We start from the raw sequence: 27,862 nt of genomic DNA on the forward strand, positions 1-27,862 counted from the left end.
CTTGGACCTGATGGCCTACATCCTAGGGTTCTAAAAGAGGTGGCTGCAAAGATAGTGGATGCATTGGTTGTGATCTTCCAAAATTCCCTAGATTCTAGAATGGTCCCAGTGGATTAGAAGGTAGCAAATATAACCCTGCTATTCAATGAAGCAGGGAGAGAGAAAACAGGGAACTACAGGCCAGTTAGCCTGACATCAGTCATCAGGAAAATGCTGGAATCCATTATTAAGGAAGTCTTAATGGGGCACTTAGAAAATCATAATATAATTAGGCAGAGTCATCATGGTTTTATGAAAGGGAAATCGTGTTTAACAAATTAATTTTTTGAGGATGTAACTGGCAGGGTAGATAAAGGGGAACCAGTGGATGTAGTATATTTGGATTTCAAAAAGGCATTCGATAAGGTGCCACATAAAAGGTTGCTATGCAAGATAAGGGCTCATGGGGTTGGGGGTAATATATTAGAATGGATAGAGGATTGGTTAACAGACAGAAAACAGAGTAGGGATAAGCGGGTCATTTTCAGGTTGGAAGGCTGTAACTAGTGGGGTGCCGCAAGGATCAGTGCTTGGACCTCAGCTATTTACAGTCTATATTAATGACTTCGATGAAGGGACCGAGCGTACTGTATCCAAGTTTGCTGATGATACCAAGCTAGGTGGGAAAGTAAGCTGTGATGAGGACACAAAGAGCCTACAAAGGGGTATGGAGCGGTTAAGTGAGTGGGCAATAAGGTGGCAGATGGGGTATAATGTGAGGAAATGTGAGATTAGTTACTTTGGTAGAAAGAATAGAAAAACAGAATATTTTTTAAATGGAGAGTAACTATTAAATGTTGGTGTTGAAAGGGATTTAGGTGTGGTCATACAGGAAACACAGAGAGTTAGCAGCAGGTACAGCCAGCAATAAGGAAGGCAAATGGCATGTTGGCCTTTATTGCAAGGGGGTTGGAGTATAAGAGTAAGGAGGTCTTACTACAATTGTACAGGGCTTTGGTGAGACCACACCTGGAGTACTATGCACAGTTTTGGTCTCCTTATCTGAGAAAGGACATACATATCTTAGAGGCGGTGCAACAAAGGTTCACTCGATTGATCTCTGGGATGAGAGGTTGTCCTATGAGGAGAGATTGAGTAGTTTGGGCCTATACTCTCTGGAGTTTACAAGAATGAGAGGTGATCTCATTGAAACATATAATATTCTGAGGGGGATTGACAGGGTAGATGCTGAGAGGTTGTTTCCCCTGGCTGGAGTATCTAGAACTAGGGGGGCATAGTCTCAGGATAAGGGGTCAGACTTTTAAGCCTGAGATGAGGAGGAATTTCTTCACTCAGAGGGTTGTGAATCTTTGGAATTCTCTACCCCAAAGGGCTGTGGAAGCTGAGTCTTTGAGTATATTCAAGGCTGAGATAGATAGATTTTAGTATTCTAGGGGGATCAAGGGATATGGGGGCTGAGCGGGAAAGCGGAGTTGAGGTTGAAAGTCAGCCATGATCTTATTGAATGGCGGAGCAGGCTCGAGGGGCCATATGGCCAACTCCTGTTCCCAATTCTTATGTTCTTATGTTCTTACCATTCACAAAGTATGGACTGAACCATTGCCAGATCCATTGACCAAACCATTAACAGAGCCATTCACATAGTCTGGACAGAACATTTGACAGACATATTGACAGGTCTATGGTCAGAGCATGGAGGAGTCCCACTCCAACTTGTGTCAAGGCTCCACGCAGGACGTGGAGTGAGTGGTCCGCTCGATCTACATGACAGTGGCATCCACCATGGCGGTGCCCTTTCTGACAGCTCTCACTGCTGCTAAGGAAGCTCAGATGGCTGCCATTTTGGCTTTGGGGACCACTGTTGACAATGGCTTCCAGAGTGTCACGTCACTCCTGCACTCTGCTCTCACACAGAGCCGAAGTCCCAGGAGAGTGACCTTGGTGCCATGAGAGAGGCACCTGCTGTCCTCTCTCAGGAAAAGGGTATGCCTGCTCCCCCACCACCCACTCCACCTTGTTAGTGCTGCACACCTAGCTGGGCCAGCCTGCCTCGGCCCACACCGAGGTACTGTAGTCTGTAGCCGAGCCCTCAAGGGCCAGAACTGCTCGAGGATAAGCTTGGAGAGGGCATGGTGGGAGATGGGAGAGAAACTATAGCCAGATACAAGTTTAGGCCTAGAGCAAGGGGAAGCTTTGGCAGAAGCTTGGCTTGGTGGGCTAGGGGAAGGGAGGTAAGCGGCAGAGGCAGTTGAACAAAAGAAGTGCATGAGATCCTTGCACTTGTTGTTGGAAGTGAGGGTGGAGGAGGCAGGGGAGGGGGTTTAATGAGATGGTTGGTAGTGGAGAAGAGAAGCCGGGGTTAGCTTTCCATTCCAGATGGTCCTGGAGAAGTGATCAGTTTTGGCAGAGGAGAGCAGGGCCCGATCGTGCTTGATGTAGTCCAGCTGGATTGGCGATGAATGGCTAAATCAGCTATGCACCATAAATGTTCAAATCTGCGTCCCTTGGACTTAAGGGAATGGAGAGAGAGGTCGTACCAATGGGAATGACCAGTGTGGGAGACAGTAAGGGTTTTATAAGGAAAAGGGGCATCTAAAGTGGAGGTAAGGGTGTGATTGAGCAGATCGGTAGCTCCAGTAATGTGGTGAATGGAGGGTCAAAGGCTAGACAGTTGGGAGTTTGAAATTACCGTTGTAAGTGACTTAAGCGAGATTTTTTTCCCAAGGCGAATGCAGAAGGAAATGGGGTTACAAGAGCAAAGCGGGATGAGTGATGAGGAATACAATGACCTGATCAGAGATGGCTTTGTCTGTGATTTGAGGTTAACCTATTGGTTTGGGGGTTAATCTGTGAGTTTTGGGGTCACTTTGTGATGTTGGGGTCAGTCTGTGGAGTTTAGGGTCAGTCTGTGAGTTTTAGGGTCAGTCTGTGGAGTTTAGGGTCAGTCTGTGGAGTTTAGGGTCAGTCTGTGGGTTTTAGGGTCAGGCTGTGGGTTTTAGGGTCAGGCTGTGGGTTTTAGGGTCAGGCTGTGGGTTTTAGGGTCAGGCTGTGGGTTTTAGGGTCAGTCTGTGGGTTTTAGGATCAGTCTGTGGGTTTTAGGGTCAGTCTGTGGGTTTTAGGGTCAGTCTGTGGGTTTTAGGGTCAGTCTGTGGGTTTTAGGGTCAGGCTGTGGGTTTTAGGATCAGTCTGTGGGTTTTAGGGTCAGTCTGTGGGTTTTAGGGTCAGTCTGTGGGTTTTAGGGTCAGTCTGTGGGTTTTAGGGTCAGTCTGTGGATTTTAGGATCAGTCTGTGGGTTTTAGGATCAGTCTCCGTCACTCGGAGAGTTAAATCGTTCAATCAGACGGTATTTTGGGGAGAGGAGCTGACTGTGAGCCGGGGGAGGAGTCCCGTCCTTGGGGCAGACTTTAAATAGCGGAGGAGCGGAGGGTTTGGCCAGGCTGGGATTGGCTGACAGTCGCGGGGAAGTGCGGCTCGGTTCGGCTCCTGATGGCTCCCTGGATCGGCCGGGTCCTCGGCCTGCTTCTGCTCGGTAAGTCGCTGCCTCTGCGGCTCTGGCTGTCCCCGGTTCCCCTGTCTCTTGGAAAGGCTGCGAGCGGCGCCGTGCTGCTACGGGGCAGGCGAGGAGGGTCCGCGGCTGGGCACCAGTCCCGGCTGCTGAGGTTTCGGTGCCGATCTCTGCACTCCCCTACCTTCTGCTCCCCTGCTTTACAGGATGCCCGCTGCCCACCACTGTCGGCCAGTTAGTAAGAGAGGGAGTGAGGTGACGTTAGTGGGCAAGGGGACACCGAGAGACCGAGTGAGTTACAGCACCGAGTGAGACACAGGGTGAGGGACAGCACCGAGTGAGACACAGAGTGAGCGACAGCACCGAGTGAGACACAGAGTGAGTTACAGCACCGAGTGAGACACACAGTGAGGGACAGCACCGAGTGAGACAGAGTGAGGGATAGCACCGAGTGAGACACAGAGTGAGGGACAGCACCGAGTGAGACACAGAGTGAGGGACAGCACCGAGTGAGACACAGAGTGAGGGACAGCACCGAGTGAGACACACACTGAGGGATAGCACCGAGTGAGACAGAGTGAGGGATAGCACCGAGTGAGACACAGAGTGAGGGACAGCACCGAGTGAGACACAGAGTGAGGGACAGCACCGAGTGAGACAGAGTGAGCGACAGTACCGAGTGAGACACAGAGTGAGTTACAGCACCGAGTGAGACACAGAGTGAGCGACAGCACCGAGTGAGACACAGAGTGAGCGACAGCATCGAGTGAGACACAGAGTGAGTTACAGCACCGAGTGAGACACACAGTGAGGGACAGCACCGAGTGAGACACAGAGTGAGACACACAGTGAGGGACAGCACCGAGTGAGACACAGAGTGAGTTACAGCACCGAGTGAGACACAGAGTGAGCGACAGCACCGAGTGAGACAGAGTGAGCGACAGCACCGAGTGAGACACACAGTGAGGGACAGCACCGAGTGAGAGACACAGTGAGGGACAGCACCGAGTGAGACACAGAGTGAGGGACAGCACCGAGTGAGACACACAGTGAGTTACAGCACCGAGTGAGACAGTGAGTTACAGCACCGAGTGAGACACAGTGAGGGACAGCACCGAGTGAGACACAGTGAGGGACAGCACCGAGTGAGACACACAGTGAGTTACAGCACCGAGTGAGACAGTGAGTTACAGCACCGAGTGAGACACAGTGAGGGACAGCACCGAGTGAGACACAGTGAGGGACAGCACCGAGTGAGACACAGGGACAGAGAGTGAGACACAGAGTGAGTGCCACACAGGCAGAGACTGAGACACAGAGATAAGACAGTGGGCTACAGAGAGGCACTGATACTGAGTGACACACACACAGACAGACAGATACAAAGTGAGTGTACACAGTGGGACACAGAGATCGTCAGTCACGCACCCTGGGAGATACCGAGTGAAACAAGGGCTGTTTATGCTGCAAATAATTGCCCGATAGATTCCCACTCACTCCGCACAGTGGGTGGCACTGGGTCTGCGCTTTAATATTGAAGATGCAGTAAAATTCTGACAATGACGGAAACTAACGATTTGGGTCAAATCGCTGGCGATCAGCTCCCGCTGCTGGGCGACCACTTTGTAAACTTCATGCAGACCCTGCACTGTGCATGGTTGGGATGCAGCGTATGAGTCCAGCAAGGACTGACCTGTGCGTCCCCTAACTCCTGTGATAGTGGAGAGTGGAAGCACCGTTCCCACAGCTCTCACTTGCAGCTCACTTTCTTTTTATTCGCTTATGGGATCTGGGCGTCGCTGGCAAGGCCAGCATTTATTGCCCACCCCTTCTTGCCCTTGAGAAGGTGGTGGTGAGCCGCCTTCTTGAACCGCTGCCGTCCGTGTGGTGAAGGTAGTCCCACAGTGCTGCTAGGGAGTTCCAGGATTTTGACCCAGCAACGATGAAGGATCGGCGATATATTTCTAAGTCAGGATGGTGACTTGGAGGGAAACGTGGAGATGGTGGTGTTCCCATGTGCCTGCTGCCTGTGTCCTTTTAGGTGGAACAGGTCGCAGGTTCGGGAGATGCTGCCGAAGAAGCCTTGGCGAGTTGCGGCAGTGCATCTTGTAGATGGTATTCACTGCAGTCACGGTACGCCAGTGGTGGAGGGAGTGAATGTTTAAGATGGCGGAGGGAGTGAATGTTTAAGGTGGCGGATGGGGTGAATGTTTAAGGTGGGGGGGTGAATGTTTAAGGTGGCGGAGGGGGTGAATGTTTAAGAAGGTGGGGGGGTGAATGTTTAAGGTGGTGGAGGGGGGGTGAATGTTTAAGGTGGTGGAGGGGGGGTGAATGTTTAAGATGGCGGAGGGAGTGAATGTTTAAGGTGGCGGATGGGGTGAATGTTTAAGGTGGCGGAGGGGGTGAATGTTTAAGGTGGCGGAGGGGGTGAATGTTTAAGGTGGCGGATGGGGTGAATGTTTAAGGTGGGGGGGTGAATTTAAGGTGGGGGGTGAATGTTTAAGGTGGGGGGGTGAATGTTTAAGGTGGGGGGGTGAATGTTTAAGGTGGCGGAGGGGGGGTGAATGTTTAAGGTGGCGGAGGGGGGGTGAATGTTTAAGGTGGGGGGGTGAATGTTTAAGGTGGTGGAGGGGGGTGAATGTTTAAGGTGGGGGGTGAATGTTTAAGGTGGTGAGGGGGGGGTGAATGTTTAAGGTGGTGGAGGGAGTGAATGTTTAAGGTGGCGGAGGGGGGGTGAATGTTTAAGGTGGGGGGGTGAATGTTTAAGGTGGTGGAGGGAGTGAATGTTTAAGGTGGCGGAGGGGGGGTGAATGTTTAAGGTGGGGGGGGTGAATGTTTAAGGTGGGGGGGTGAATGTTTAAGGTGGTGGAGGGGGGGTGAATGTTTAAGGTGGCGGAGGGGGTGAATGTTTAAGGTGGTGGATGGGGTGAATGTTTAAGGTGGTGGAGGGGGGGTGAATGTTTAAGGTGGTGGAGGGGGGGTGAATGTTTAAGGTGGCGGAGGGGGTGAATGTTTAAGAAGGTGGGGGGGTGAATGTTTAAGGTGGCGGAGGGGGTGAATGTTTAAGGTGGCGAAGGGGGTGAATGTTTAAGAAGGTGGGGGGGTGAATGTTTAAGGTGGTGGAGGGGGGGTGAATGTTTAAGGTGGCGGATGGGGTGAATGTTTAAGGTGGTGGAGGGAGTGAATGTTTAAGGTGGCGGAGGGGGGGTGAATGTTTAAGGTGGGGGGGGTGAATGTTTAAGGTGGTGGAGGGAGTGAATGTTTAAGGTGGCGGAGGGGGGGTGAATGTTTAAGGTGGGGGGGGTGAATGTTTGAGGTGGTGGAGGGGGGGTGAATGTTTAAGGTGGCGGAGGGGGTGAATGTTTAAGGTGGTGGATGGGGTGAATGTTTAAGGTGGTGGAGGGGGGGTGAATGTTTAAGGTGGTGGAGGGGGGGTGAATGTTTAAGGTGGCGGAGGGGGGGTGAATGTTTAAGGTGGTGGAGGGGGGGCCAATCAAGTGGGCTGCTTTGTCCTGGATGGTGTTGAGCATAAATGTCTTGCACCAACAAACAGCCTCAAACACTTCACTTAAAGCTTTGTTTCCAAATCTTATTGGGTATATTTACCAATTGTGTTGGCTGGTACTAGTTTTTTCCCCCCTGTCCCCCCCCATTAACACCTGCTACAGAGCTTGCTTCAGAGAAATGAATGGATAAAGGGATGTTTCTCGCGTGTCGTTGAAGGAATTGTCTGTATTGTTCTTTGCTGAGCACATCTTCCTTTGTTCAGAGTGCTGATTTTGAAAGTAACCTTAAAACATGAAGCCAGGTAGTTAACAGTCATTGGTGGGGCAATACATGGATTTGCCTCTTTCAGAGGTTGAGGTAAGTGAACAGTGGTCTGATTTAATGGGCAGTAAATGTGCAGTCTCTGGCACTGGTTACATTGGCAATCTGCAGCTAAGCTGGAATGCTTTTGAATTTTGAATTTAGTTGGTGGAGATTAATTATTGATTAAAATACAGGAGCAATTTGTTCACTTAGAGTTAAATAATGATCTTTAGTTAATTAAATTTATGTAGACAGTGCCAATGCTGATCTGTATATAGTGACATACAGTAATATAAAACTATTTAATTAAATACCAAACAGCTTCAAGATAATTTTAGACCCATATTTATACAGTTGAATAACACAGAATATGTTATGACCAAGGCTTGGAAATCATAGAATTCTACAGCACAGAATGAGGCCATTCGGCCTGTCATGCCTGTGCTGGCCCTTTGAAAGAACTATCCAAATAGTCTCAAACCCCAGCTTTTCCCCCATAGCCCTGCAAATCAGACCTCTTTAATAAAATAGTTAGTCCCTGCTTGGGATCAATACTATTCTTGAGCCTCGTGTGTTTAACCCTTACACTGCCAGCAGATTCAGAGAAATTCCACTGATTTTGCTTGTTTGGAGCTCAGGAATTGACTGTGTAATGAAAATTGACAGTAGAGTTATAAAGATTAATAATATACACAACAATAATAATATAAACACTAATGGCACAATAATTTACACTAAGAATAAAATATTAAATGCTAATAGTATTAAACAATAAAGTAGAATATACAGTACACAGTAATGATCCTGTAATAAATTCCAATAAAAACCAGTAGTACAATAACATGCTATTGCTCCAAATGACACAAATAATACAAGAAACCCTAATGATACAATAATAAAAGCTAATAATGCAAAAAACATTAATAGTGGTAACCACTAAAAACAATGGTAAACACTAATAGTACATTCATAAACACTAATATTACATAAAGTTCTGTACATGCTGAAACACAATTTGACACTGAGCCATATAAGGAGCTATTAGGGCAGATGACCAAAGGCTCGGTCAAAGAGGTAGGTTTTAAGGAAGGCCTTAAAGGAGGAAAGAGAAGTAGAGAGGTTTAGGGAGGGAGTTCCAGAGTTTAGGGCCTTGGCAGCTGAAGTCACGGCCCCCAATGGTGGAGCGATTAAAATCGGGGATGTGCAAGAAGCCGGAACTGGAGGAGTGCAGAGATTTTGGAAGGTTGTGGGGTTGGAGGAGGTTACAGAGATAAGGAGGGTTGAAGCCATGGAGAGATTTGAAAACAAGATGCGAATTTTTAAATTGAGCCTTTGCCAGACTAGGAGCCAATGTAAGTCAGCAAGCACAGGGATGATGGGTGAACGGGACTTGCTGCAAGTTAGGATACAGGAAGCAGAGTTTTGGATGAGCATAAGTTTATGTAGGCTGTAAGATGGGAGGCCGGCCAGATGTGTGTTGGAACAGTCAAGTCTAGAGGTGACAAAGGCATGGATGATGGTTTTTTGGGCGCTGTTTGAACTACTAAGGCCCCAATATGACGGGCAGGAAGTGACTGCACACTTCTAGCCAGACATGTGCCACCCGCCAGATTGGTTGCGGAGATTGCGATGTCAGGAGGAGCACCCGCCATAATGCTTCAGGAGGTTATGATGTCAGGAGTGCCCCGGCACAATGGAAGTAGCCAAATAATTAACGTGCTGCGTGTCTTTCATGAGGCCATTTAAATTTTTGTGTTCCCCAGTGTTTCACCCGCCACTTGCTGACCCCACTACTCCGCCCCTTTGTAATCCAGCCCCCTTGAGATAAAGTCAGCATTCCAGTCGCCTTTTTGATTACTTTTTGTACCTATACACTGGCTTTTAATGATCTGTGAACATGGACACCCTGATCCCTTTGATCCACCAAAGCTCCCAGTCTCTAGCCATTTAGAAAATATTCTGTTTTCTCTTTCTCGGGTCCAAAGTGGATGACCTCACATTTCCCCACATTGAACTCCATCTGCCACAGTTTTGACCACTCACTTAATCTGTATGTCCCTTTGTAACTCCTTCCTCCCATCTACACAACTTGCCATATACCTCCTAACTTAGTGTCAACTGCAAACTTGGACACAGATCATAGAGTGATACAGCACAGAAGGAGGCCATTCGGCCCATTGTACCTGTGCCGGCTCTTTGGTAGAGCTAGCCAGTTAATCCTACTCCCCTGCTCTTTCCCCATAGCCCTGTAAATGCTTCCCCTTCAAGTATTTATTCAAATAGGATATAGATTTTTATATCAATTATTTTCTGCTTAATTGTATTTAAAACTTTGTTAAAATATTTAGGGAAATATAATTTATTTTGTTCCATATGGGGAGTTCCATTCATTTTGTGCTGAGCTCGATAATACAATAATGTTCACAAAAGGATATTGAAGAAATATACTTGAGAATAAGATTCTACCAGCGTTTCACTTCCAGTATCCAAGTTAATACATTCACACCACTAATTCAATCCTTAGCTAGTTACATAGATGACAAAAGCCAGGGGTCACCAGCAAACAGCCAACTTGTATATCTAAAGCGCATGTGGTTTATAACATTCAACAATAACAAAATAACCACTGTCCTCTCATTTCCAGTTGTCCATTATTTTCAAATAATAAAGATGCTGGAAATCATGGGGCAATTCCATTGTACCTTTTCCCGAGAGATAGCCGGTACCATGGCTGACATGATCGTCAGGATTTATATATTGCAATCCCTGCGAGTTCGTAGAGCGATAAATAATCGTCGAGAAAGTAAATTGATTGTACCAAGGATATACTTATTTCCATAACCATCGTCACTCTATAGTGGCATGCGACAGCTGGGTACATGTATACACCGAGGCATCTCTTACTTATTTCCAAAGCAGAAGGCAGCGTGTACAACAGCTGAGTGCTGCCCTTCCAGCAAGTCACCTCGGGCCCTGTCACCAACACTCCTGACGCTGGCTCAGCTCGGGCCTTCAGTGTAGTGATGAGCAGACTGCACCGCGAGGGATGCGGAAGCTCCACATGGAATGAAACTTCATACTGAAGACCAATAAGGAGCAGCGGGAAGGGGCAATGTGAGAACGCTCGTGGCGCCAGCACCCCGGGCAGTGACGGCCTGGAGCCCGTTCAAATCCTCTGGCATTATGGCACAGCGCGACGGTCTTCCTGCTCCAGTCGCCAGCCGCGGCTCTTCCCGGGAATCCTGTGCCCTGAAGCCTTCCTCCCCTGGTCCCACTGCAGAGGCGCACAGGCTCCTGCTGGAACTCGCGCGTCCAATGCTCTGGCGTAAATTGCACCTTCTCCCTAAAAGCTCCAATCTCTACCTGATTTCTTTTCCTTCCCGTTCTCAAACTCTACTCATATTAATAATATATATAGTGAAAAGCTGAGGACCCAGTACATATCCCTGGTGAACAACACTTGCCACATTCTGCCAGCCAATCGGAGAATATCCCTACTTTCTGCCTCGCCTCCTACCAACCAACCAATTCCCAACCCATTACCTCTAAGCATATGCGCGCTCACTTTTGCTAATGATCTCTTGTGCGGAACCTTATCAATGCCTTCTAGAAGTCTATCACAGCACTAGACTATCCTGTGGGTTCTATTAAGACAAAATCCATATGGATAGAGTTAAGAAATAAGAAGGGAAATGGTGCAATTCTCGGTGTGCATTACAAGTAACCAACCAGTGGAGATAAGATGGGGCGAGATCTGGACAGTTCAGAAAGAGAGAGATGCAAGAGCAACCGGGCAATAATACTGGGTGATTTTAACGATCCCAAGTTAGACTGAAATAATAAAGGTAATATGGGTGGGCAAAGTGGGGACTAATTCCTAGATCAGTCTGTTTCTAGTCCAACAAGCACGAAGCATTGCTTGATTTTGTTCTAGGAAATTAAATGGGCAAATAACTGATATGAGAGCAGGAGAACAATTGGGAAACAGCAGCAATATCATAATTAGGTCCAATATAAGAATTGAAAATTAGAATGAAGAGAAAGGTAAGTGTGCTGGACTAGAAAAAGGCAAAGTTCAGTGACATAAGAGGGGATCTGGAACAAATTAGCTGGGCAGCAAAGTTAGCAGACAGGATCATGGATTGGCAGTGGGAAAGCTTCAAATACAAGACAAAAATAGTATGAAATAAATATATTCCTATAAGCCAGAGGTAGGTTTAACAAGATACATCAAGGAATAAATAGAGAAATTTAAACCAAACTAAAACTATTATATTATCTGCTAGCCTTTTTTCACATCACCTTTTAATCTCCCTTTTCCCCTCCCCATTAGACTTTCTATACTCATCATGATTATCTTTAGTATTATTAGCACTACCTTTATCATGTCTCTCTCTCTCTTGTAAGTTTCAGTTTAGTTTAAATCTCTCTATCTTTCCACAGAACATTATCCTTAGATAAAGCCATAAAAATGGCAGCAGCATTTAGAGTTTGATAAATAGAGAATGCAGGAGTAAATAAGTAACAATAGATTTATACAAATGATTGGTTAGGCCACAGTTCGAGTATTGTGTGCAGGTTTGGGAGCCCCATTGTAGAAAGGACATTAAAGCCATAGACAGCGTACAGCACAGATTCACTAGGTTGATGCCAGGGATGGGAAACTATAGTTATGAGGAGAGACTTGAGATACTGGGACTGTTTCCACTGGAGCCGAGAGAGATAAGAGATTTAACAGAGGTTCTTAAAACTATGAAATTTTTTTATTCTGTGAATGTGGAAGGACTATTTCCCGTGGTTGGGGAGTCAGAGATGAGGCTCATTAATTTAATATTGACACTGAGAGTGAAGAGGGAGAAATTTCTTTATACAGAGGGTTGTTGGAGCATGGAATGCTTTGCCAAGGGAGTGGTTGAGGCAGATCTTATAGTATCTTCTAAAGGAAATAATTGAAGCAGAGGAAGATGAATTTCGCTCCCAATGAAATGGAATGTGGTTATACTAGGACACGCAACTCCTGCATGGCCTGGAAAGAAGGGAGAATAGGGACATATTCTCTGGGAGAGCTAAAAAAAAGCAACAACGTGTTACAAAGAAATTAATAGCTGCAATATGGGAATATTAAAAAAACATGCAAGTGATATCAAAGCTAACAGCAAAAGTTTTTATGTTGCTAACTATATTAAGGGAAAGAGAGCAGTAAAGGGGAATGTGGACCCATGAAAGACAGATGCAGGTGAGATCATAATGATTTATAAGGAAATGGGAGACTTGTTAGATGAATACTTTGTATCTGTTTTCACAGTGGAGGGAGAGGACAAAATACCAGGGAACCTAAAAAAATAAGTCAGAGGTACTTAATGGATTTAATATAAATTTTTTAAATGGTAATGGAGAAAATAATGGGACTTAATATAGGCAAATCTCCAGGACCTTCTAGTTTCCACCCTAGGGTATTAAAATAAACTGCAGATGCATTAGTCATAATTTAAGAATTGTGTCCTTGGATTGGAAAATTTCAAAATTTCACTCCATTATTTAAGAAGGGAGCGAGGGAGAAACCAGGTAACTATTGACCCATCGATTTAACAGTTGTGGGGAAGTTACTGGAATTTATCATTAGATAGAGAATGACTAAACACTTGGACAAATATAAGATGATCAAAAAGAGTCAGCATGAATGTGTGAAGGGGAGATCATGTCTGACTAATCTAGTTGAAGTTTTGAGGAGGTCACTAGCATAATAGATGGGGAAATGCCTACGGATGTTGTCTATATGGACTTGCAGAAGGCAATGGATAAGGTTCCACATAAGAGCTTATTTACAAAAATGAAGGCATATGTATTTGGAGGTAACCTTGTGGGGGGTGGTAATTGGTTAGGAGGTAGGAGATAGAGAGTAGGGATTAAGGGAACATTCTCTGATTGGTGGGATGTGACAAGTGGTGTTCCTCAGGGATCTGTACGAGGGCCTCAGCTTTTTAACCATATAGATCAATGACTTGGATGCAAGATTAGAGAGTCCTATATCCAAGTTTGCAGGTAACACTGTTAGGAGGCACAGTAAGTTGTGTCGATTGGAGCAGGAAGTTATAAAGGCATATAGACAGACTAAGTAAGTGGGCAAAACTGTGCCAGATGGAGTTCAATGTAGGGAAGTGTGAGGTCATCCCCTTTGGATCCAAGAAAGACAAATCGGAATATTTTCTTAATGGTGACGAAGAGCTGTGGAAGAGGAAAGGGATTTAGATGTCAATCTACACAGATCACTAAAAGCTAGTGTACAAGTACAAAAGTAATCAAAAAGGCTAATGAAATATTGGCCTTTATCTCTAGGGGGCTAGATTAGAAAAGGAAAGAGGTGATACTTCAGTTGTATAGAGCCTTGGTGAGACCCCAACTGGAGTATTGTGTTCAGTTTGGACACCGAACCTCAGGAAGGATATATTGGCCTTGCAGGGGGTACAGTGCAGAGTCACCAGAACGATACCGGGGCTACAATGATTCTTGAGACTCTTGCTGGGCTATATTGCAAGGTTTATTCAGGCACCTAAAACAAGTCTTCAGAATGCTTATAGTCTGCTCTATAACACTACTTGTAGTGCAACGAGTTTCATTATATCTGTTGCCCCCCTCTGTCTGTGAAGTCTTACTGGAGTCATCAGCCATGACTATCCTGATCATCAACCAACCATCCTGATAGATGGCTCTGAGTCATGAGGGCTGATATACATAGAAGTTACAACACAGAAACAGGCCATTTGACCCAACTAGTTCATTTTTGTTTGTTTTTATCCCCCACATGAGCAAATAGTTTAAATCACATTTACCCATCCTGTTCTTATATCCCTTCATAGAAAGAAAGACTTGCATTTATACAGCACCTTTCACAACCACCAGACATCCCAAAGCACTTTACAGCCAATGAAGTACTTTTTGAAGTGTAGTTACTGTTATAATGTAGGGAAATGCGGCAGCTAATTTCCGCACAGCAAGCTCCCACAAACAGCAATGTGATAATGACCAGATAACCTGTTTTTTTTATGTTGCTTGAGGGATAAATATAAATAACTCCCCTGCTCTTCTTCGAAATAGTGCCATGGGATCTTTTTTACATCCACCTGTAGCCCCAGTATCCTTCCCTTTTCCTTCATCCACCTCACCAATCTATTCTTGAATGCTGACATTGTTTCTTCCTCAACCACTGACCCTGGAAGTGAATTCAAGAGCCTCACAACCAACGTTCCCTCTCATTTATTTTTCATGCGTGGTCCCTTTAAATTTGCAGTGCAGCTGCGCCAGCATGGTATCTTTCAGCGGCAACGGCTTGTGAGCGGCTTGTGCAGGGCCTCCAGATTAACATAGAAACATAGAAGATAGGAGCAGGAGTAGGCCATTTGGCCCCTCGAGCCTGCTCCGCCATTCAATGCGATCATGGCTGATCATCCAATTTCAGTACCCGGTCCCTGCTTGATTGATGTGTGCCCGCGTACCTTAGGGGGAACATTGCTCACAACTCTGCAGAAGTTTCTCTTGATCTCTGCTCTGAATCAATTCAATTCAATTCAAATCGCTTTATTGGCATGACAAGTTACATCTTATGTTGCCAAAGCATCGAAAAACATTCATGTTTGTACACAAAAATACAGATCTATCCATACAGTGTATAAACAGATATATCCCTGAGTGTATAAATATACTTTCATATAATTTATATATACTCTTTTCTTTTATTTAGTGGTTGTCCCTCTGTTTATGGCAAGCTGTAACATAGTGTGCCGCTAGTGTTACACAATTTCTCTCTTCCCCTAGTAGGTATGGGAGTTTTTGGTCATCATTCAAATTTCTGAATTCCGGGCATATTTTTGTGAATTTTGGGTAGAAATTCTCCCTTATGCCCTGATACTTTCTACAAGCTGTGAGGAAGTGCATCTCTGTCTCTACCACTCCCTGACTGCAGTGAGAGCACATCCTGTCCTCTCTTGGTAGCCGGGTCTGCCTGTGTCTACCTTTTTCGATCGCCAGGCTATGTTCACTAAGTCTGTACATTGTCAAGGTTTTTCTCAGTTTGCTATCCTTTACCATGGTCAGGTAATCAGCCATGTTGTATTGTCTGTTTAGGGCCAAGTAGCAATTGAGTTTGCTTTGGGTTTTTGTTGTTTCTGCCCAATATGACAGATATTTTTCCTTTTGCTTAGCGACGATTGTGTTGGGTCGAATTCTTTGTGTTACGCTGTCACTGTCCTGGGGCTGGTTATTGTTAGTAGTGTTAGTAGTTACTTCACTGAGTCCCAAGACTAGTTGACTGAGGGTATTCTTCTTTATGGTCCTCTCTTGGCATTTCAGGGCGTCGTAATGATAGCATTGGGGGTTGCTCTTTAAATCTTGCATCTGTGGACCCTCGTTCTTGACCCCTCAACTATTGGAGATGGTCTGTTTCTATCTACCCCCATCCTATCCTTTCATCATTTTAAACACTTATTATATCACCCTTTAATCTGTGTTGTTCTAATGAAAATAATACCCAGTTTTTAAAGTCTTTCTTTGTATTTGTATTTCCTCATACCAGGCAGCATCTTAGTAAATCTGAGTGGTACCCTCTCTAAAGCCTCAATATACTTCCTATAGCGTGGAGCCAAATACTGCACACAGTCCTCCAACTGGGGTATAATTTAAAGCTTTATATAGGCTCATCATTGCCTCTTGGCTTTTATATTATATACCTTGTGATAAAACCTGCAATTTAATTTCTTACGGCCTTAACAACCTGAAGTGCTGGTTCTTTCTACCCTGACCCATCCTTTTCTAATTTTTAAAATTTCTATCCTATTTTGTCATAATCTGTATCATTCTAATGAAAAAAGATCCAATTTTTCAAGTCTTTCTTTCATATTTGTGTTTCCTCATATCAGGCAGCATCCTAGTGAATCTGTGTTTTACCTTCTTTAAACCCTCAATATGCTTCTTATAGTGTGGATCCCAATACTGAACGCAATACTCCAACTGAGGTCTTATTAAGGTTTTATATAGGCTCATAAATGCCTCTTAGAGAGGGAGAGAGGGAAGGAGATAGAGAAGAGAGGAAGACACCCCGGGGAAGGGGCTGGACTCAGAGCCCGGCGGGTGAAGAAGGGCGGCCGCCATTTTGTGAGGTCGGGGGGAAGTTTGAATTGTGGCGGCTGAAGAAGGCGAGCTCTCCCTCCCTCTCCCACCCCTTCACACTTTCCCTCCCTCACCCTGTCTCTCTCCCTCCCCCTCTCTCTCTCCCCTCTCTCTCTCTCCCTGCCCCTCTCTCTCTCCCTCCCTCTCTCTCCCTCCGACTCACCTCGGTACCAGAACGGAGTCAGTCCGACACCAGGAGGCCGGGTGCCCATCGCTCAGAAGCGAGCCCGGGGTTCCTCATGTTTAACCAGGCGGGCCTTTGGACCTGGTTGGCCGGGCGGCAGTCAAAGGCCTTTCTCTCCGGACTCCCATGTCCAAGAGGCCGGCCGGTGAAGAAGAGCGGCCGCCATTTTGTGAGGTCGGCGGGAGAGAGAGAGAGAGAGAGAAGGAGAGAGAGAGCCGCCGCTCCTCCGGTCGATGTGTTGCGGGCCGACCCCTGATGAGCGCCCGATCCGCTGAGCCGGAGCCCTCTCCACTGCTCGCTGTCTCTCGGGCCGTGTAGTTCTCTGTTGTTCCCGCGCAGCCGGCCAGAGAGAAGAAAAACAAAAGAGATGAAGAGAGACGCGACTGAGTGAACAATCTAATTTAAAGCAGCCTCTCCCCCGCTAAAAGGTGAGAGCCGGAGGGAGATTTTGCGGGTGAAGAAGGGCGGCCACCAGCGCTTCAGGCCCGGCTGGTCTTTAATGGCCGCCACTCACCTCAGCTCAGCTCCCACTCGGCAGTTTGAAGGATTGGCCCCGCCCACAAACACCATGAAATGCGCCCCCCCCCCCAATTGGTCAACCATCACGTCACTCAACGCTAATGAGCCGTAGGATTGGTCAACCGCTAATGAGCGGATTTTTGAAAGTTTTTTGTATACTGTCCGAACAATTTTTGTCTGACCAAAAAGTAAATACGCCTATGACACTCCCCTGATCATCAGCTTTCTTTTGATATAACATATGTGTAGGTACGCTCTAACTTTTGAGTGTATAGCGGACATAAAAAAGCAGACAGACAGACAGTTCTTGTGATAAAACCTACAATTCCATTAGGTTTTTTACAGCCTTATCAGCCTGAGGTGCTGCCTTTAGTGACATGTGAACTTGTCCCCTCTAAATCCCTCTGCTCTCCCACAGCACCAATTCTACTTCCATTCACTGTATAAATACTGCTTTTTTTTTAACCAATATGTATCACCTCACACTTACTGACATTAAATTCCATCTGCCACTTTTTAGCCTATTCCCCAATTTATCAAAGTGCCTTTATAGCTTCCTTTAATCTTCTAAAGAATTAACTGTACCTCCTATTTGGGTAACATCTGTAAATTTCCATACCACTCCGTCAAGGCCTATATCTAAATCATTGATACCCACAGTGAACGGTCGTGGCCCCAGAACTGAACCCCTGGACACCACTACCCACAGCTCTGAAAAACTGCTCTTAACTCTGCTCTGGTTTCCTCCCTTCAAACCAATCTTGAATCCAATTTTTTGCACACCCCCCACCTCCTCCCTGCCCAAAAAAAAATCCATATCCTTTAATCTTCTTTAGTAATCTCCCAAATGGTACCTTGCCAAAGGCTTTCCTAAAGTTCACGTACACTACATCACTACAGGGCTAGACAGACTGGATGCAGGGAGAATGCTTCCCCTGGCTGGGGGGTCTAGAACGAGGGGTCACAGTCTCAGGATACGGGGTAGGACATTTAGGACTGAGATGAGGAGAAATTTCTTCACTCAGAGGGGTAGTGAACCTGTGGAATTCTCTACTACAGAAGGCTGTGGAGGCCAAGTCACTGAATATATTTAAGAAGGAGATAGATAGATTTCTAGACACAAAAGGCATCAAGGGTATGGGGAGAGAGTGGGAATATGGTATTGATAGAGGATCAGCCATGATCATACTGAATGGCAGAGCAGGCTCGAAGGGCCGAATGGCCTACTCCTGCTCCTATTTTTCTATGTTTCTATCCACAGAATTTCCCCCATCAATCATATCTGTTACCTCCTCAAAGAATTCTGAGGTTTATTGAGCATGATTGTCCCTTTTGAAATCCAGGCTGGCGACTTCTATTTTCTCTTTATCTAGATAGATGGTAATTTCATCTTTAATTAATGGGGCCTCAGCTATTTACAATCTATATTAATGACTTAGATGAAGGGACTAAGTGTAATGTATCCAAGTTTTATGACAATACCAAGCTAGGTGGGAAAGTAAGCTGTGAGGAGGACACAAAGAGCCTACAAAGGAGTATAGACCGGTTAAGTGAGTGGGCAATAAGGTGGCAGATCGAGTATAATGTGAAGTTATTCACTTTGGTAGGAAGAATAGGAAAACAGAGTGGGGGAGAAATTGGGTGAGTAGCGCCACCTGTTAGCGCCTAAAGAGGCAGTCAGTGGCTGTAGCGCCACTGGCTGCGTCTCCCGCGATATTAAGTAGGGGCGCTAATGGTGGCGTTAGGCTTTTGCGCTGCGCCGCCACCGATGACGTCATCGGTGTGCGCAGCGCCCCATTCGTGCCCCGTTCGCGATATTTGGTAGCGAACGCCGCAGTTGCGCCACTCGCTACCCGCGCCCGGCCTTACTGTGCCGGCAGCGGCGCAAGTTAAGGTGGAGGTGCGGGGCGGCCGCTTTTTCGGCGGCCGCCTGCCAGCACCTCCGTCCCCAGCCTCCTAACCGCCCCCTCCCACCTTGGTGCTGGGCTCATTTGCCGGCACTCGCGAGCGGGGATCGCGCTGTTGCATGCACCTCCCCCTTAACAGTGGGAGGAAGGCCTGCAGTACCGCAGCGTGGTGTGGCGCTGCGGCACGTTGCGCTGCGATAATCAGTTTCAGCGCCCTAAGAGGGACGCGGAGCGCCTCGAGCCTCGCCCCGTGTCCCTCGAGTGGCACTGAAACTGAATTTCTGGCGATCGGTATCACTCCGATTGCTGCGCTAAATCCTGCGCTCAGGCGACTTTTGCGCCACTTTGGCGCCCCAACCCAATTTCTAGGCCAGTATGTTTTAAATGGTGAGAAACTATTAAATGTTGGTGTTCAGAGGGATTTGGATGTCCTTGTACAGGAAACGCAGAAAGTTAAACATGCAGGTACAGCAAGCAATTAGGGAGGTAAATGGTATGTTGGCGTTTATTGCAAGGGAATAAGAGTACAAGTGTAATTGTTGCAATTGTGTAGGGCTTTGGTGAGACCACACCTGGAGTACTGTACACAATTTTGGTCTCCTTATCTGAAGAAGGACATACTTGCCATGGAGGCAGTGCAAAGAGGATTCACTAGATTGATTCCTGGGATGAGAGGGTTGTCCTACGAGGTGAGATTGAATAGAATGGGCCTATACTTTCTGCAGTTTAGAAGAGTGAGAGGTGATTTCATTGAAACATATAAGATTTTGAGATGTCTTGACGGGGTAAATGCTGAGGGGCTGTTGCCCCCGGCTGGAGAGTATACAACTAGTCTCAGGATAAGGGGGTCGGCCATTCAAGGCTGAGATTGCTAAATTTTTGGACTCTAATGAAATCAAGGGATATGGGAATCAGGCGGGAAAGTGGAGTTGAGGTTGAAGATCAGCCATGATCTTATTGAATGGCAGAGCAGGCTTGAAGGGCTGTATGGCCTACTCCTGCTACTAATTCTTATGTTCTTAATTAAAAAAACTAAAATTTTCTCCACCACAGATGTTAAACTAACTGACCTGTAATTACCCAGATTAGCTCTGTCTCCCTTTTTAAAACTGGGATTAAATTGGCCACTCTCCAGTCCTCCAGCACACATCCACTCTCCGTAGAGCCTGAAATATAATTCTCAGACCTCTTCAATTATCTCCCTCAGCATCCTAGAAGGTATCCTGTTGGGCTCTAGTGTTTTGTCTTCCTTTAGCTTAACTAACGTATCTAAAATTTTCCTTTCATCCATTAAAATGTCACTCATCTCACACTCAACCACTTCAGGATTCACCCCCTCTCTGATATCCTTCACTTTAATAAAGGCCGATGCAAAGAATTTATTGAACACCTCTGCCATTCTTTTTATCATCCCTACAAATTGACAAACCCCTTCTCTCGGGTCCCACCTCACTTTTAACAATTCTCTTTTCACTGATACATTTGTAAAATACATCACTATTCCTTTTGCTGTTTATTGGATTTTTCTTCATGCTCCCTCTTGGCTTTCCTTATCCTCTTATTTTCTCATATTCTCCTTTTAGTTTTTTCATTAGTATTCTTATAGTCCTCAGACCCTCTTCAATGTTAATTGCTTTTGAACATCTTTATTTATCCATGATATCCTGATGCCAATAGTAATTTCCTTTTTTTAATGGAATATACTTATTCTGTAACTTTGCAATCTCTTTTTCCAAAACAGTTCACTGTTGCCCTACAGATCTGTGCCAATTTCTCCTTCCACCTCACCTCAGCTAGCTCACTCATCTTTCTAAAATCTTCCCTAATCCAATATGGCTTTCTAGTTTTTGTACTTTTTTTTTCCATTTCTAGCTGGATCTTAAACCTTAAGATATTGTGGTTACTGCTCCCAAGGTGCTTACCCACGTTTATCTCATCAACTTATCTATTTCATCGCTCATAACCAGATCTAACAACACTTCCACCCTTGAAGGCTGTCTAACATATTGCTCAAGGAAGGAGTCCTGTACAGTTCAGGAATTCCATTCCACTTCCTCCCTGTCCCAATTGATAATTAAAATCTCCCAGAACAATAATTTTATTATTCCTACTCACCCCACTCTAATCTGATTGCAGAATTCCTCTTGCATTTCCTTCCCACAATTTGGAGACCTGTAATACACCCTCCTCCCAACACTATTTATTTTCCTTTTCTTTTGTCTATGCTAAGTCTTTACTTCAGTCTTTTCCCCATTTAAAATGCGTACATTTGATTTTATTTCTCTACTCCAAATTCCTCCTGCTAAATTGCTTCCTGAATGCATATTATTATCCTCATTTATTTCTCCCTTCACTATTGGATGATTCTGGTTGATTTTATTTTCCCAGCCCCCTCATTCCTAATTTAAATCCTCATCACTTCCATATGTAACCGTTTTGTACCTTGGCAACCTCTCTGTTCAGATGTAGCCCACCCTTGTAGAATAGATTCTCTGTCCAAGAACTGGTGCCAATGTCCTACGAAATGGAATCTCTCTTCCTGATACCATGCTTTTAGCCAGGCATTGATTTCCCTAATCTTCCTGTCCTTCCCTATTCTATCACGTGGCTAAGGAAGTAATCCTGAGATTACCATCTATGTAAATTACCATCTGTGACGTTCTACTCCTAAACTCATTTCTTAATCTCCTAAATTAATTTTATGGGACCTGAAACCTTACTCTGAAACCCTGTTTCTCTCTCTACAGATGCTGCCTGACCTGCTGAATATTTCCAGCATCCACAGTATTTTGCTTTTGTATTGTGGTCAAGTCTCTGTAGTGAGAATTGAACCCTCAACCTTCTGACTCAGTGGCGAGAGTTATAAGTTTATTAGGGCTCTATTTGATCTACTAACATTGCTATCAACGTCTGTTTGCAGCACATCACCTTATTCTGCTCACTGCCTGCAATGAAGCCTATTACTCCTATCTTATCAAACATATTTGCTTGGAGGCCTACAGATTTCAGATGACAGATGTTGGACAGAGGTTCTGGTGCGACTGGGAAGAAACACTAAGGTACGTTGGGAATTCTTGAAAACTTGATTTGAAGCTCTTTTCACTTGCACTGTTTTCATTATGTGTTGTCATCAAATCCTCCCAGGCTTTCTGCGTAGCTGAACAGTGAAGCTGAAGGATCTGTTGAGTAAATGCACTGTCCTGTCTTGTATTGAGCTCTACAGGATAGGAATCTCTCCGCTTCCATTCCTGGTCTGTGCTGAGTTAACCTGTGCAGCACTACAGACTCCTCCGATCCCTGCAATAGGGAAGGAAAATAAAAAATTAATCTGCATTCCCACTCCTGATCACGGTTCAGTGACTCCTGCGGGAATGCATGAGTGCGCATCCGTGTGAATCTGTGTGCATGCACCTGAGCAGTGTGTGTATGTGAGCGCGTGTGCATATAAACACGCATGTCTGCATTTGCATGTAAGTGTCTGCATGCATGTTTGTATATATCAGTGCGTGTATGTATTTGTGTGTGTATGTATGTGTATCTGCGCACTGTTGTGTATCTACATGTGTGCATGCATCTGTGTGCGTGTGTGTGTATCTGCATGCATGTGTGTGTAACCCTAATCATTTCCCTGGCTGAAATCAGCAAACTCAACATAACCAGACACATTTCTGCTCTATGTAGCTTGGTGATAAGTTTGGTGGTGTGCATTTAGCAAGGAGGAACTGAAGCTTGGGGCCTGGAGTGGGGAGGAACACAGATAATAAAAAGATTTCTTCCTAGTAATACTTTGTTACTCAGTGACATCAGTTAAGCAGAGTGACTTGGGCCTGTGACCATTATTGCTTCAAAACTTTGTCAATAAACACTGACAAGAAAGAACATTTCTATAGCTCCTTTCACAACCTCAGGATGACCCACAGCACTTTACAGCCAATGAACTAATTTTGAAGTGTAGGCACTGTTGCAATGTAGGAAATGCGGCAGCCAATTTGCGTACAGCAAGGTCCCATAAACAGCAATGAGGCAAATGATCATTTTTTTTAGTGATGTTGGTTCAGGGATAAATATTGACCAGGACACCGGGGAGAACTCCCCTGCTCTGTTCTTCAAATAGTGCCATGGGATCTTCTACAGCCATATAAGAGGACAGACGGGGTCTTGGTTTAATGTCTCAATGACAAGGCTGAAGCATTTGCAACTATCTTCAGCCAGAAGTGCCGAGTGGATGATCCATCTCGGCCTCCTCCTGAGGTCCCCAGCATCACAGATGCCAGTCTTCAGCCCATTCAATTCACTCCACGTGATGTCAAGAAACGGCTGAAGACACTGGATACTGCAAAGGCTATGGGCCCTGACAACATTCCGGCAATAGTACTGAAGACTTGTGCTCCAGAACTAGCCTCACCTCTAGCCAAGCTGTTCCAGTACAGCTACAACACTGGCATCTACCCAGCAATGTGGAAAATTGCCCAAGTATGTCCTGTCTACAAAAAGCAGGACAAATCTGACCCAGCCAATTACCGTCCCATCAGTCTACTCTCAATCATCAGCAAAGTGATGGAAGGTGTCGTCGACAGTGCTATCAAGCGGCACTTACTCAGCAATAACCTGCTAACTGATGCCCAGTTTGGGTTCCGCCAGGGCCACTCAGCTCCTGACCTTCTTACAGCCTTGGTCCAAACATGGACAAAAGAGCTGAACTCAAGAGGTGAGATGAGAGTGACTGCCCTTGACATCAAGGCAGCATTTGATCGAGTGTGGCATCAAGGAGCCCTAGCAAAACTGAAGTCAATGGGAATCAAGGGGAAAACTCTCCATTGGTTGGAATCCTACCTAGCACAAAGGAAGTTGGCTGTGGTTGTTGGAGGTCATTCATCTCAATCACATGACATCACTGCAGGAGTTCCTCAGGGCAGTGTCCTAGGCCCAAGCATCTTCAGCTGTTTCATCAATGACCTTCCCTCCATCATAAGGTCAGAAGTGGGGATGTTCGCTGATGATTGCACACTGTTCACCATTCGAGACTCGTCAGATACTGACGCAGTCCGTGTCCATATGCAGCAAGACCTGGACAACATTCAGACTTGGGCTGACAAGTGGCAAGTAACATTCGCACCACACAAGTGCCAGGCAATGACCATCTCCAACAAGCGAGACTCTAACCATCTCCCCTTGACATTCAATGGCATTACCATCGCTGAATCCCCCACTATCAACATCCTGGGGGTTACCATTGATCAGAAACTGAACTGGACCAGCCATATCAATACTGTGGCTACAAGAGCAGGCCAGAGGCTGGGAATTCTGCGTCGAGTGTCTCACCTCCTGACTCCCCAAAGCCTTTCCACCATCTACAAGGCACAAGTCAGGAGTGTGATGGAATACTCTCCACTTGCCTGGATGAGTGCAGCTCCAACAACACTCAAGAAGCTCGACACCATTTAGGATAAAGCAGCCCGCTTGATTGGCACTCCATCCACCTTCAACATTCACTCCCTCCACCACCGGCGCACTGTGGCTGCAGTGTGTACCATCTACAAGATGCACTGCAGCAACTCGCCAAAGCTCCTTCAACAGCACCTTCCAAACCCGCGACCTCTACCACTTAGAAGGACAAGGGCAGCAGACGCATGGGAACATCACCACCTACAAGTTCCCCTCCAAGCCACACACCATCCTGACTTGGACCTGTGTCGCCGTTCCTTCACTGTCGCTGGGCCAAAATCCTGGAACTCCCTTCCTAACAGCATTGTGGGTGTACCTACACCATATGGACTGCAGCGGTTCAAGAAGGATGCTCACCACCATCTTCTCGAGGGCAATTAGGGCTGGGCACTAAATGCAGGCCTAGCCAGCCAGCGACGCCCACATCCCATCAATGAATAAAAAAAACCCAAAAGACGGCACCTCCAACGATGTAGCACTCCCTCAGTACTGCACTGAAGCGTCAGCTTGGATTATGGGCTGAAGTCTCTGGAGTAGGACTTGAACCCACAACCTTCTGACTCAGGGAGGAAAGGGAAATCCATGACACCTACATTTCAGATGAAGGACTTTGGCCTATTTGATCCCATCCTTCCAGAATATCAATCCTAGTGTGTTCTTAGCATGGAGCTAGTCCTTAAATGAGTTCCAGCCTCACCCACCCTTTCTGGAAACTCTGTCAGCTGTACACCCTCTGTGTAAAGAATACTTCCTGGTTTCATTCCTAAACTTACCCTTCACATCCTGACCCTGTGTCCTCTTGTCCTCCTGCCCTGAGGTATCCAACAGTATTGTTCTATATTGTTTCCGGGGATGAGAGCACTGTCCTTTCGAGGAGAGATTGCGTAGAATGGGCCTATAACATCTGGAGTTTAGAAGAATGACATGTATAAAATTCTTAGAGGCCTTGACAGGGTAAATGCTGAGAGTCTGTTTCCCCTGGCTGGAGAGTCTAGAACTAGAGACCATAATCTCAGGATAAGGGGTCGGCCATTTAGGACTGAGATGAGGAGAAATTTCTTCACTCAGAGGGTTGTGTATCTTTGGAATTCTCTCCCCCAGAGGGCTGTGGATGCTCAGTCGTTGATTATATTCAAGACTGAGAGCGACAGATTTTTGGACACTAAGGTAATCAAGGGATATGGGCAATTAGGGATGGGCACTAAATGCAGGATATGGTGATATTGCGGGAAAGTGGAGTTGATTTAGAAGTTCAGACATGATCCTATTGAATAGCAGGCTCGAGGGGCCGTACGGGTTACTCCTGCATCTATTTCTTTGGTTCTTATGTTCCAGGTTAGTTTACGTTATCCCATTCAGTACCTTACAACCCTCTAAGAGCCCCTCCTGCCCTGGGGTATCTGACAGTATTGTTCCAGGTGTATTTTCACTATCTTGCTCAGTATCCTATAATTCTCATTAAGGACCCCTCCTTCTATTCTTCATTTGGCGAGTCTCCGGTTTTCTATAAGACATACAAAGATTAATGAAAAATGTTGGAAATACATAGGCCAATGAAAGATACTCATTTAAGTTTCAGGTGTAAACCATTTCTCAGAACAGGTGGCCAAGTCGCATCAGAAAAATACTAAAGTAATTTTTCTCTTTTAGATTCTTATGGGCCTGCTGTTCATTTTACCATTCTTCTCTTTGTAAATTCTATTTTCCTTTGGTGGATCATTTATTTAATGAGCTCTATTTTCATGTGCACCCAATTGTTTTCAGCAGTGACCATTGTACTTGGCCTTGCTAATGAATGCTTTCTCTTTCCTTGCAGCTCCTATGGAGATCTCACCAACTGCACATTCTTGATCGCTAAAAAGATGGACTGTTTTTGGCCAAACCAGGTGGTGGACCAATTCTTCGTCACCATCCACAAGGAATACTTTCCAAACTGTTCCATCTCTGGGAGAGCCTTGGGGGATCCCCCAAACAACATCATAGGGCCCTTCATTGTGATCCCAGTGATGATTACTCTGCTTATGACAGCACTTGTGGTGTGGAGAAGCAAACGGAATGAGGGCATTGTCTAAAGACTAATTTTACAACCCCTTCTATTGGGTTAAAGGACACTTATGGATTTTAATTTTGATCTGGAAAAGCAATGATACTGTTTCAACCAACTTTACATTGGAGGGGGTGAATGTCTGAACTGCAGAGTCTGAAGCTGAACCAAACTCACTTTTGAATGGTTCTTTGGTGTCTAAACAGCAAGTGGAAAACTTAAGACATTCTAGGCACTCACTGGTCCTAATCAGGGATATTGCTCGTGTTTAACAAACCGTTCTGCAACATTCTGTATTCTCTTTCAAACCTTAGTACTTGGGCGCAGTGAAGTTTAAACCACCTGGACTGGGCCACTAAATATTTATGACTTTAGTGGCTATGATTTTGACAAATGTTATAGCTTATGTGTTGGGTAACCAGGCTGGTTTCTCACTGCATGTATGACAAACCATGCTAATGACTGAACTCCCATCTGGAGACCATACCAGGTACTCAATGCATGTGTGGACATCTATGTAATTTTTTGATTCTAAGTAATGCATTTGTACAAAACCCATTGATATACTCATGCAGACTTTTGATGTCCATACTGACACACATTAATTTTGCTTATTGAATGAGAATGAATTGGCTAAACATTCTGAAGGAATAACGAACAAAATTATGATCATGGAACAACAAGAAGAATCAAAGGAGGGAAGAAAGAACCAAAACATTTTGTTTCAATCCAGAAGGTTTTCTAATCTTATCAGTGGTTTTTCATTATTTTGGATGTTACATCCAACCAGATGAGCAGTCTGCACTGCATTCTGGAAACAAAGCATTACATGGGGGCTCCAGTCCTGAATTATCAGGGGCGGAGAAGGTGGGTGAGGTGCTGGTACGGTACTGAGTCATTTAAAGCAGGAACGGCCAAGCTTCCATTCCAATCTATGCTAAAATACCTGCTCTCGACCAGTTGCTTTCAGTGCCCTGGATCAAGGAGCGCAATATTGTGGTATCTTGCTGCTATTGACTATCCATCATCCCTGCTGGAAAGAGTACATTTGGATGTCCAATGAGGTCAGAATTGGATTAGTCTGTGTCTGCTGTCAAATACCCTCGAACACTCATTGTCTGGGCTAACAGATAAAGAATGGAATTATTTCCCAAAAAGATATAGCACCTCCGAGAGAAGGGGAGAACAATGGGAGAAAATTGGAAAGGAATATTTTTGTAAACATTGGTTCATTAAATAAAATGTACATCTGTCACACTGATTAAAGGTACAGTAAACCAACATAA

General features: G+C 45.5%; 1 protein-coding gene and 1 long non-coding RNA gene across 3 annotated transcripts; one reads left to right on the forward strand and one right to left on the reverse strand.

Annotated features, from left to right (window-relative positions):
• Positions 1 to 3,420: 3,420 nt before the first annotated feature.
• Positions 3,421 to 27,862, forward strand: ramp1 (receptor activity modifying protein 1). Of its 2 annotated transcripts, none has more exons than XM_085985587.1 (3): positions 3,421 to 3,529; positions 22,008 to 22,146; positions 26,349 to 27,862. In XM_085985587.1, the coding sequence occupies exons 1-3, from the start codon at positions 3,487 to 3,489 to the stop codon at positions 26,602 to 26,604; spliced, it is 438 nt and encodes a 145-aa protein (XP_085841713.1). In that variant the 5' UTR covers positions 3,421 to 3,486; the 3' UTR covers positions 26,605 to 27,862. The 2 variants fall into 2 exon arrangements, with proteins under 2 accessions (XP_085841713.1, XP_085841712.1); XM_085985586.1 differs by lacking the exon at positions 3,421 to 3,529 and adding an exon at positions 4,470 to 5,638.
• On the reverse strand, positions 8,057 to 25,382 carry LOC147120064 (uncharacterized). Its single transcript, XR_015078119.1, has 2 exons — positions 25,306 to 25,382; positions 8,057 to 22,384 (listed from the first exon to the last, which is right to left on the reverse strand). It is a non-coding gene; the product is annotated as an uncharacterized LOC147120064 (long non-coding RNA).

The sequence above is a fragment of the Somniosus microcephalus genome, chromosome 4, assembly GCF_052327205.1.
Source record: "Somniosus microcephalus isolate GS21.2 chromosome 4, FLI_Smic_1.0, whole genome shotgun sequence".
Classification (NCBI taxonomy): Eukaryota; Metazoa; Chordata; class Chondrichthyes; order Squaliformes; family Somniosidae; genus Somniosus; species Somniosus microcephalus.